The sequence below is a fragment of the Podarcis tiliguerta genome (genome assembly GCF_965153285.1).
Source record: "Podarcis tiliguerta genome assembly, chromosome: 9".
In the NCBI taxonomy this organism is placed as follows: domain Eukaryota; kingdom Metazoa; phylum Chordata; class Lepidosauria; order Squamata; family Lacertidae; genus Podarcis; species Podarcis tiliguerta.
In genome coordinates, this window is record NC_139542.1 from 38,258,254 (window position 1) to 38,270,470 (window position 12,217).

Consider the following 12,217-nt stretch of genomic DNA (forward strand, 5'->3'; position numbering starts at 1 on the left):
AGGCCCCACCAAGCACAAGATGCGGTGCATGCACACCGTCTGAATGGTAATGCCCATCAACTTTGGCGGGTCCCGGCCCCTTCAAATATTTTAGAGGGGCGGGGCAAAGGGACCTTGTCCCCTAGGTGTTGGCTCCTATGCTGCAATCAATGGGGCAAATTGGTAATGACTTGATTTGCTTTCCGTTTCAACTATGTCTGGATCCAAACCTTCTCACGTACTTTTTGTACCAGCCCAGCCATGAGGCAGGGCGAGGCCATTGCCTCAGGTGGCAGAAGCCCCACTGCCTCCACAAGCAGCAGGGAAACACCACTACTATTGGCGCCAGTCTTGCAGAGAATACAGTATCACATGTGATATTGGGCAAGACCTCGTCCAAATCAGCCTGATTTTTCAAAAAATCGGTGCCAATGACAGTGGCACTTCTCTGTCATTGGCGAATGCAGCAGGGCATATGGCACTGGCAGAGCAGGTAGGAAGTGGCAGTAGGGAAGGGAAGGTGGCACTTCCCATTTCACATCAAGTGATGAGGCGAGACGTGGCACCCTTTATTCCAGGACAACAGGCTTTGTTTAGTCATTTAGTCGTGTCCAACTCTTCATGACCCCATGGACCAGAGCACGCCAGGCACTCCTGTCTTCCACTGCCTACTGCAGTTTGGTCAAACTCATGTTCATAGCTTCAAGAACACTGTCCAACCATCTTGTCCTCTGTCGTCCCCTTCTCCTTGTGCCCTCCATCTTTCCCAACTTCAGGGTCTTTTCCAGGGAGTCTTCTCTTGTCATGATTTGGCCAAAGTATTGGAGCCTTAGCTTCAGGATCTGTTCTTCCAGTGAGCGCTCAGGGCTGATTTCCTTAAGAATAGATAGATTTGATCTTCTCAAGAGTTTCCTCCAGCACCATAATTCAAAAGCATCAATTCTTCAGCAATCAGCCTTATTTATGGTCCAGCTCTCACTTCATACATTACTACTGGGAAAACCATAGCTTTAACTATATCGACCTTTGTTGGCAAGGGCAACAGGCAAGTAGGTCCAAATATCTGAGAATGCTTTTCTTTCTCCCCCACTCACCTGGTATACAAAGAAATGAAATCGGATAGGCTCAAAATAAGTTGCATAGTTAAGGAAAGTTTTAGTCTAAAATTAACACAATAGTAGCCTGAGCCCTTTTTGATATTATTTTAAAGATCCTCCTGGAAGAGTGTGTGTCGAGAGTGACAACGTGGGTCACAGCATGTAAAAAATTGAATGGCACATTATGAAACAACTTTCTACCCTGTTTCTAATGAATCTCTTTAAATGTATATCAAGATTACAGTTTTACTTGCAAGCACTGAGTAATAAGTCTCTAGCATAGACATTTTCTTGTTGACTTCATTTAAATTGATACATCTAAAGAGTACTCATTTTTTAAAATTGTCCCCAAGGTAGATACCCTTATTAGATCCATGCTGTAACTTCCATAATTACATTTGCCAATTAATTTTTAGAATGACTTTTTACTCTGAAGATTAAAGCAAGCTGTATTAACCTTCAAACAGTTGGGGGCCTTGAGTGACAAAACACATTCCTAATTAGAATGATTGTCTTAGTATGTAAAAGGTAGCTAGCCCAAGTCTATAATAAAATATCAGAGTCCGCTCCTGAGGGCTGCTCACTTTTTAAAGACCCATAATGTGTTGGTCTTGTGAGTTTGATCTTTGCAGTTCGGGGAGTTCTATACTGCCTTCGCGAAAAATCAGAATGATGCCGCAGGGATCTGGTTAGCATCCATCGTTCACTCAGGCAAAAAATACAGAATGATTAAAGGATTTCTTTCACTGCTATTTGCCCGTGAATGTAATAAAATAATCTAAATTCTGATTCAATTAAAAGAAAGCTTGGCGTGATATTGTACTGAATGTCAAAATCCCTCCCCTGTAATTAAAATAATGATAGCTAGAGTGCAGAAGCAAGCATTCAACCTTAGGCCATTCCAGAATGTGTGCCCTTATGCAAACTTCAACTAGTTGAAAAAGCAGGGCAGCCCTTCTAATGCTATGGACTTCTTAGCAGCCCCCTGTGTGCAGGGACACCCTTGATCAGGTCTAGAGTACTGTGGATTGCAGCCATCCTGCAATACTATATTAAATATCTGATGGATGAGCTGTGCAGAGCTGACATCATGCAAGAAACAGAGGATAAGCAGAGTGGAAGGTCAGCATTGCTGCATGGGCAAGCTGGGGGTTACCTTAACTTTTGAAGCATTTTCCTAACTGGGAACTGCATGACTAGGGAAGAGAAAAGCAGTGTATCATACTTGGGGAAGAATTCTTTGTTTATTCTCCTTTTTCTTGTTCCTTTTGAAATAACTTAAAGGTTACTTGGGGCAGGATAGGAAGAAAGTTGACAACTGTCAATAATACCACTACTGACAAACGGTAGCTGTCTGCACTAGCTACGTTGCGGAATAAAATTGTTGTGTATTTATTGGATTGTCTACATGACTAACGTGCAACCCAACCATGCAGGAATGTTGCTATAGTTAGTCTTTCTAAAAGTTTACTCTGACTATAGCTTCTTTTCACCCCCACAGTTCTGTTAATTGTAGCTTGGGTGATGGAATAAGCGAGTAAAGAACATAATAGATGCAGAGAAACACATATTGGCAGTCTTTTTATGCCTGTCAATCAAAAAAAATTAATGTTTCAACTTGGTGCCTCTAGAAAATCAGGCTTATCATCCCAGTACTCAAAATGATTTACAAGTAGAATAGCTTTAACTGGCTCTTGTAAAACTAAAGTTGCGTGACTCGTAATATTTATTCTTCCCATGTCTTTGCATTGATTGTTGGAATAAGGCTAAGAACTTACATCCACCACTTCCCGTCAATAACTATAATGTTTTTTTTTTAAAAAAACCCACATAATTCCTTTTATGGCTTCTGCCTAGACTGGGTTTTTACATTCAGAGAAAAACCTGCAATGCTCCACCTAGTATTCTTTTAGTAAGTCTTGCTTGTGTTGATCCAAGGGTCAATTGCATTCATAGTAATATAGATCGACATGTATAAACATACAGTTATGGTTAGTGCACTGAGCATGGATTTTGTATGTCCATTCCAGAAATTGCACTGTTCTCTAGGCAGAAGGTGGTGGTAAGGCTGTGAGAACAAATCACATAAATTCTTCTGTGAGTACGTTGTTTTCATTGACACCTACAGCTTATATTTTAGAAACAGATGAAAAATACAAATTGCGGAAAAAAGCACAACTTCCGTTTTTGCATTAAAGCAACCATATACCACGCAAGCTGAGCTGTTACAAAAATCTAGAGCAACAAATTCTGCTATACAAACACAAAGGCAGGTGTGGGGAACCTTTGCCCCTCCAGATGTTGTTGAACTACAACGCTTGTTACTATTGGCCTTCCTTGCTGGGGTTTCGCATACCTGATCTATCTGCTAACCTACATCATACTCATCAGATGTGTTTCCTGCATCTACACAGGTGCTTACATTGGAAGTGTGAATCTTGCACTTTTCAAACATTCAAGCTTGCAGCAGATGCAAAGAAAGGAGCCACTTTTTTATTTCAGTGTCCTGTGTCTACTGTGTGTTGCCCACATGTTGTTGATAATTTACATACATGTGTCTCCCTTTCGATGTTTAGTGCTCTTAACAACTAGTTCTCTTTGTTTGTTTACTTAACTTGTTTGTTTATATTCCAAGAAATCTCAGCTCTGTCTTAATGAAAAGCTTATCAGTGATGCAAACACTATCTTTAAATAGTTGCTTTCTCTCCCCCTCCCTTTATGTTCTTCAATTCAGGTGCTAGCCACAGGCTTAAGTGGCCTATACTCATCTTTGCCTACAAAGCTGGAAGACAAAGGAGAAGAATGGCACTGTCTGCTGAAAGACGACTGGCTTCTTTCTCCAGCTCTTGTCCAATTCATGAACTCCCTCGAGTTCTGCAATGCTGTAATACAGGTACTGGACTCAAGGAAAGAGCCTGCTTATGAAACCAGCCTTTTGAAATATGTGGATGATGTCCATTTGTGCTCTTCCATTTGTGGGAGGATTTTTAATCCCATGTCCTCTGCTAACAAAAGGCGAGCAAAAAGCAATTTTTGCTGATTCCTTTTCTGCCCAGCATCCCTCTCCTTCCTTTCCAAATCTCCTCCAGAGAGATAGGGGACAGTGGGGGAAGGTAGCATGGGAGGGGGAAGGAGAAATGGGTGCAAATAGTTTTCATTACCAGAGGTCTTAATGAGATCAAATGCTTTTTGATGAACAGAAGGCGTTCTGTCCACATTAAGGGCATAGTTGAATCAAACCCTATTCTGTGAATATTTACAGTTTGTATAATTAAATATTCAGTCTTGATTTCAAGAGAGAGCAAGTTTCTTGTGAGTAGAGGCAAGTATTAATAATTGTGATTTACATAACAAATATTCCTCATAAATCAGATACATATTTCTCTTTATTAACATTGCCCTCTTCCTAAAGATGGTTGACTGAACACCCTTTATTGATTCTAAAATCAAAGATTTATTTCTCAGACAGAACATTGTGGTTGTCTGGGCTAATTATGCTAGTTTATGATCAGGTTCTCATAACAGTTAGATGCTTGCACACAAATGCACCCCAAAAGCTGTGAACCATTTTCATTGTGGTTGAGCTGATCAGGAGGTTAAGTATGTTTCACGAATCTAAATTAAATTCTGTTTGGTCTTCTCATGTTCTTTGTTCTTGATTATTTCTTAATTAGATTTTCGCTCTTTTGAGTCTTTGTTCTTCTCCAGTCTAATGATAAAATCACATTTTATATCTCTTTGATGCTGTGCTTGGGATTCTTATTGCAGCAAGGCTGTTCAGTATCTATAGCTTTATCTGAGTTATGCAACTTTGCTCAGTTTCATTAGTGAAAATACAGGATGGAAGTGTTTGTATATGCAATGTAGAAAAATTCATGTTTTTATTCTCTTTACAAAAGTGATGCATGTAGGGGGAAAGGGTCCTCATTTTGTCTTTCTTTCTTTTTGACTTCCAAATTCAGAAAGCTGTCTGTTCTATAGCAAACATTTATTATGAAGTTGACTAAATGTATTGTATTATTGTATTATAAGAAGGCCTTTGAAAAAGTGTATTTGCCAGAAAAGTCACCAGGTGCCTCACATGGTCCATTTCTGCGTTTCTCTCACTACAGAATAGTAGTTGCGGAAAAACTGGTTTGTGAATTATTGAAATAATGTTGCTATGTATTGAAAAGCTGAAACATAAATAATGGTCTTTCTGTTGCTTCACTATAATTTGATAAATTTAATAGTAGCTTGGCCATTCTAAAATGACCTCAGTAGGCTGCAATGTACACTTGGGTGGCTATTAATCTATCATCTTGCACCATTAAATTGTATGACATAGGGATATGAGCCTTTTGATCTTTACTTACATATGAATTAATTTCCCTTAAATATACCGCCCAGTTCTACATATGCTTATATACACAAGTAAGCATATCTTGAATTTAATAGGGTTCTATGCATAGGATATAAGCTATAGTTTATCTCTTCATTTGTGTAAAGATGGTTGGAGGACTTTTATCAGAGGTTAATTATTATTACTATTTAATTTTTCTGTGAACTTCAGAAAAATATGTTAAATCATAACTTAAGTTTGATACTCTAGATGCCTTTTTGATTGAAATCCCATGATCACTCTCCCTTCACTTCTTTAGGTGGCACATCCTTTGATTCGGATGCAGCTTGTGAATTACATTTATAATGGTTTTCTGGTACCAGTTATGGCCCCAGCATTGCATAAGGTCAGTGTTTTTCATATGTTTTTGTTTTTTAAAAAAATCAGCAGCCATTTTCAATGTCTTAAGAATATTACATGTGTGATGAAGATGGACCAATCGAAGCATAACTACTTTAGCCCAGTTTCTTTACTTGAATTACTCATTAGGCATCTGCTGATATAGCAGCAGAAGGTCACATCCCTCAAGTTGCTATTTGATCTATAATCAAATACAAAATGTTTGCCTGGTTGAAATCATAGTAATTCAGAGAAACATGGCAGGTAGTTCTGCTAGCGAAGTGAGTATATTTGAATAGTTGACTTTAAATTGACTTGCTGATATAATTCTTAAAATGGTTGTTCACAGTGGCCAACCAGAGTCCTATGGGAAACCAGTAAGCAGGACCTGTACACAACAGCACTTTCCCTACTCTGCCTCTGACAGTTGAGGTAGAACATAGCCACTGCAACTAGTAGTCACTGACGGTCCATTAAGTTCTAGTATGTCCCAGAGTTCCAGAATCCAATTCTTCTACACCATGCACATTTTTTTACACTTCTATTATCTCTCCTTTTACTTTACTTTCCTCTAAACTAAAAAGCACCCAAAGTTGTAACTAGGCCTGCGTGACGTTGGGCTTTCAACATCGTGGTGTATCACCAACCAAACATCGCGGTTTGAAAAAAGCTCCATTGATGCCAGGTGAAACTGCTGCAGCTCTCATTGTGGGAGCTGAGGAGCTTTCACCCCAGCGCCTCGCGGGCTGTGGCCAGTACAGTTGGTCTCAGCCTGCTGCTCAGCCAGGGGAGGTGGACAGGCTCCTGCCCCCAGCGCAGCCAGTCCCGAGTCCCCTGCAGCTTGCACTGGAGCAGCAAGGACCGTGGGGCTCCTTGCCAAGCTCCCTCTGCCTTCACTGGCATGGGGGACGGGCGAGCTACCTTGTCCGCTTGCCGTCCACTCCCCGAAGATGGACCAAGCAGCAGTAGCCAAGCGCATGGAACCTGTCAGGCTCCATGCATTTGACTGTCATCGCCTTTGCCCACACGGGTGTGCAGGGGTCATTTGCCCTAGCAGGAATGACACATCCCACCCTCCCGGGCGTGGTCTGCAAGGTGTGGCATGCAAAGGCACCCTATCCTGCTGGAGGCTGTGCTCCCCAGCTAAGCAGCCCCGATCCCTCTCCTACTCACATGCAAGCGGGGGCAGGGCTCTCCCAGCTGGGGAGGGGGAGCACTTTTACGGAGCCCCCATCCTGCCACTGAGAGCCAATGGCGGGTCGGCAGCTCTGTAAAACTGCTTGGCTGAGGCGAGGGCAGCAGTTTAAAGAAGCGGAGGATGGAACAAGCTGTACTCAAGAGTGGTGACCAGCGATATATCACTGAGTGAAGCTGTCATCACAGTCTGCCCCACATACCAGTCCTGGACAATATATCAATATTGCCCAGGCATAATTGTAACCTTTCATCATAGAGGAGTTGCTCTGTCCCCTTGGCTGCATTTTTGGGAAACTTCTCCAGTTCTACAGTATCAGGTGACCAGAGCTGTACACTAAGTATTCCAACCATGGTCACACCATAGATTTGTATAACAGCACTATGTCACTGACAGTTTTAGTTTCTTTCCCATTTTAATGATCCCTAGCATGGCATTCACCTTTTCCACAGCTGTCACACGCTGGATCAATGTTTTTTATCAAACTATGTACTATGACCCCAAGGTCTCGTTCCTTGTCAGTCACGGCCAGTTCAGACCCCATGAGAGTATCCATGAAATTAGCATCTCCCTCGCAGGTATCATTGAATTGCTTTGGTCATTTTTCTGCTCACTCACCCAGTTTCACATTTGAATTCCTTAAGAACTCTTGCGTGGACCTGGTGATTTGTCAGTATTTGCTTTGCTCATTTTTATTTTGTGAGGAAGGTTCTTGTTGTGACTGTTTGCCTCAGATCCCCTTCCTGTGGGATTTAGTTCAGGGACAGGGATCTGCCCTATCTCTTCACAGCTTCTTTCTCTGCAGCATCGATCCATGACACCCTCCCATTTTAAACATGTTTTGGATGTGTTGCCTAAATGATTGTGATGTATTCCAACTGCAATCCATCAATCTTATCAAGTTATGCTTTGGCAAACTCGAGGGGGAGAACGTAACCTGGGGCCTGGCAGCACATCTGAAGCATGGAGTGGTATTTCGGCAGCGCATTGTCGCATTGCTTCAGCATGAGCGCTTCAGCTGTTTAAATGAGAGATTGCTGTGACAGTCTCATTAGCATTTGAAAGGCTCTCAGTTCAGCCTGCCATGTAGATAATTAATAGAATTATTAATATTGCCGAAAAAGTGTCCTTATTTCCTTTGGATTTGTCAGTGTGTCCTGTCATCTTTACCTGTCAAGACTTTTAAGCTCTTTCTTGTCTTGTCTCATCACCATGTTGGCACAAAACAAGTACAAATAAAATTAAATGTCTATGTATGTGTTTTCAAATGGTTTATGTACTTGCAGAGAAACAAAACTTTCCTTCTGGGTATGAGGAAAAATAAATAAATCCTAGGAGTGAATGTGAACCGAGGCATTATCAGTACCTTCAAAGGACTTCCCTGCATCTGGATCAGAAATGCAGGGAGTTGAAATAGATGATCTTTGTGATCCCTCACAACTCTACAGTTCTATGATTCTGTGTGATTTGAACACCAGAACTACCTGTTCTAAGTGGTTAAGTTCTACTAAAAAGAAAAAAGAAACATTTGAGCAGTACTTCTGGGAAGTACGTTTGAGCACTTTTTTATTTTATATGGCCAGATGGTACAAATACCAATGCTTCTTCTAACTGAAGCTTTGGTAAATGAAGAAAGGAGGAAAAATAAACACCAAAGTCCAAAAGGCCAGTTTGTAATGAAACTTGTGATCATTTCATTACTGGTAAGACAAATTATAGATGAAGTCGTCAAAGGGTACAGCGTCCCCTGCGAATAAAATTTGCTGTCTAGTAATTAATGTAGAATTTTAAAAGTGCCTTCTGTTTCCTTGTATTAAATATATTAACATCTGCAGAATGTCTTCAGTTAGAACTTCTGCCACTTCCAGAGATGAGCTACCACCAACCTCAGTGGTTTTTTTTTACTTCAGCATGGATTTTTGTTTTGTTTTTAAAAATCTACTTTTGCAGCTGTAATCATTACTTACGTGGGTGTAAGTCCTATTGAATTGAGGTTATTTCTGAGTAGACATTAGCAAGACTGCACTGTAAATGGCTTATTGTCTAATCTAGCACTAGAATTATATAACATTTATTTATCAAATTTATATCCCACACTTCTTTCCAGAGGAGAGCAGGGAAGCAAGCAATAATTTATAAAACAATAACAAAGCATCTTATAAACAGTTCCAGTACATATGTAGACTGGGAAGGATCTCAGCTTAAAAAGCTTTTTTGAAAGAGGAAGGCACTGTAAAGACAACAGAGATGGTGCTCATCTAATATTCTGCGAGAGACTATTTCAAAGCATTGGTGTCACAACACTAAAGGCCAAATTCTTTATTTTGTGTGGATTGGACCTCCTGAGTTAGGGGGGAAATAATAGAGGGATTGATGTAAAACCTCCTCAGATGATTATGTAACCACTTCAGTGGTAAGTTATTAGAACCTCCCAATAAGAATTGTTATAATAAAAAAAAGTATATTTGGGGTTCCCTCCTACCCCCCAGCCAAAACTGTAGCTGTTATCATAGAGACATATGACATCAAACAGCTGATAACTCTCATCCCTTACTGGATTTAATTAAAAGTGGTGGTATTCTTAGATCATTTTTTGCCCTTGTTACCCCAATGTATGCTGATCACATGTTAATTTTTAGCAATGTCATTTGCTGTATCTTTTTTAACATCTTGGACAGAGAAGGTTGGAGTGTGCCATCTAGTGGATCTGAGGGGAAACTAAAAGGTGGCTGAAACTAAAATGCTCAATCAGATATAAATGAGTTAACATGCATGTGGATTCTTCACTTTATTTGCTTTTTTCATAAACTTGTTTAAATACTAAACAGGTGACACTTACACAGTAATGACCTTTGCATTCAGGATAGACAGTCTCTGGCTGACCCAGATAAGGAACACCTTTTCACTATTCTGGGACAACTCTTTTTTATGTTACCAAACCATTTGTAATCACCAAGTAATTTGTACTGACTTGATGGTGTTTTCTAGCTATCTCTCTCACCCACCTGATTTTTTAATATATGGATAAATTAGAAAAAAGGACATTCCAGATCTCACCCAATTTCTATCTCTAGCACCCCCCCCAACTTACTAAATTAAATGGAAGCACGTTATAATAGTATTCTAATCTGGTGAGGATGCACTGATTTTCAGAATACTGAATTTTGAATGACAGAGGCTGCTGTATAACTGTTAGGCCATAGTTTGTCTCATTTTTCTCTGGTACTCACTTTGCTGGTGGAGAAATACGGAGTCTCCATTCTCCCGAAATTCAGCCTACAAAATACACTTGCAGTCTAGTTTATTGTAATTACTTTATAGTTACTCCACCCTGCTCACCCACCCAGGTCTCAGTGATACAAACCAGATCAGCCTCCTCATCCATAATCAGATCAGGGCTGAGAGTGGTCTTACTTAAGAGTCAGCCTGGCATTCAGCAACAGCAGCTGGAAACCTGAGGGCTGGCAGATAGGACAAAGTTTGATTTTCTTTTGGAACTTGCATGTGTTACGTGACTTTTGAAGCGTGAACTCCTACTAGAGATATGGTGTGTGTGAACAGATCTGGACCATCAACTTCTGCTTCTGTGCGCTCTTCATCTCAGCATGCCCACACAGACTGTGGAGGAAAAGGTGGAACCTAGTATGCTGTCTATACTGGAATATTTGTTCATCTATCTCAGTATTATCCAATCTGATGGATGGTCCCTCTCTGGGGTCTTAGGTAGACATCTTATCACCTACTAGCTGTCCCCTCTTAACTAGATATACCAGAGATTGAACTTGGAACTTTCTGTGAGCTTTACCAGGGAGCTTTGCCAAGCAGAAGGTACTGCAACGAACAGTCTGAAAGTAGCCAGCTTCCAGTTGTACTAATACAGCACATATATGATGCCTTTTCTGGGGCGACCACATCTTCGTAGCTATGTAGCGAGATATTCCCTTGGCTAAAGCCATTTCTATTTCGAGGCAGATGTCATTTTATCTAAGCAACTTCCTCATGACTAAGAGATAGAGTCCATATATTAAAAAAATTAAATACCACTTTTGTAAAAACAAGTTACTCAGTACTATTTTTAGCAATAAGATAAAATGCAGCAAGTGGGGGGGGGGGAATCCATGCAGCTCAAGGTCTTGAAAGTTAGTGTAAAAAGCTAAAGTACTGAAAGTTGAAGCATGGACTTAAGACTACCACAAGCTGAAAGAAAAGGTGACAGACCCAACATAATATAAAAGATTTCAACTTGGTGCAGATCTACAGGGTGCCCTAAGCTGCACCTCCCAGGAATATAGCACTAGATTGGGTCATCCTTGGAATATATTAAAACATGATCCTCTTTTGACAGAAGGCATGCCATTTGGTCCACATTATATGCTGCCTAATTTCCCCCCCGCCATCTCGCAACGAAAAGGTAGGCTAGAGTATTCAGCATTTGCTGCAGCTTCCAGGCAGTAATCAAAGCTAGCCCTTTTATTACAATAATAAATCCTCAGGGCTGCCGGAGAATGAATAATATGGCAAGGTCTCCATGTAAGGGGATAGCTGGCACACCTTGGGGGATGTATCCTCCCATAGGTCCCTCTCTTCCATTGCAAACAGAGGGGGAAAGGTCTCCTCTGTTTTCAGTTCTCCACTCATGTAAAACTGTTTTGAGCAAGTATCAGTGCTATTTCCCAACAGTGCACCATCTCTATGAAACATCCTCCCAAAGGACATTCCTGATGTCATTCTGCCAGCAAGTAAAAACTCGCTCGCTTTTAAAACCATTTTTATCAGTGAGTGAGCAGAAGCTCTGTTGCTGCTGAGGTTTTTATATGGGAATGGTAGTGTTTTGCTGCAGCCTTGGTCGCATAGCGTATAGTGACTTTTATTAGCTTTTAAAGCTTGGACACTGCCTCAGGTGTGTCTGGCATAGTGTACAGTGGTACCTCGGGTTACATACGCTTCAGGTTACAGACTCCGCTAACCCAGAAATAGTGCTTCAGGTTAAGAACTTTGCTTCAGGATCAGAACAGAAATTGTTCTCCGGCGGCGCGGCAGCAGCAGGAGGCCCCATTACCTAAAGTGGTGCTTCAGGTTAAGAACAGTTTCAAGTTAAGTACGGACCTCCAGAACAAATTAAGTACTTAATCCGAGGTACCACTGTAGTTTGTAAATACTGTAAGTAAATAAATGAATAGCTCAACAAATGAAAACCATTTGTATACACACTGTCATCACCTTAAG

General features: G+C 40.8%; 1 protein-coding gene and 1 long non-coding RNA gene across 3 annotated transcripts in view; both read left to right on the plus strand.

The window, feature by feature from the left end:
* Positions 1-12,217, plus strand: part of LOC310685468 — a 190,912-nt gene that overhangs the window by 146,877 nt on the left and 31,818 nt on the right. The gene's annotated exons all lie outside the window — the stretch shown is intronic.
* Positions 1-12,217, plus strand: part of FHIP1A (FHF complex subunit HOOK interacting protein 1A) — an 85,157-nt gene that overhangs the window by 41,122 nt on the left and 31,818 nt on the right. For both annotated transcript variants that reach the window (XM_083457208.1, XM_083457209.1), the window contains exons 4-5: positions 3,811-3,969; positions 5,717-5,803. In XM_083457208.1, the coding sequence (XP_083313334.1) occupies positions 3,811-3,969; positions 5,717-5,803 (246 nt within the window). The remainder of the gene's footprint in view (positions 1-3,810; positions 3,970-5,716; positions 5,804-12,217) is intronic.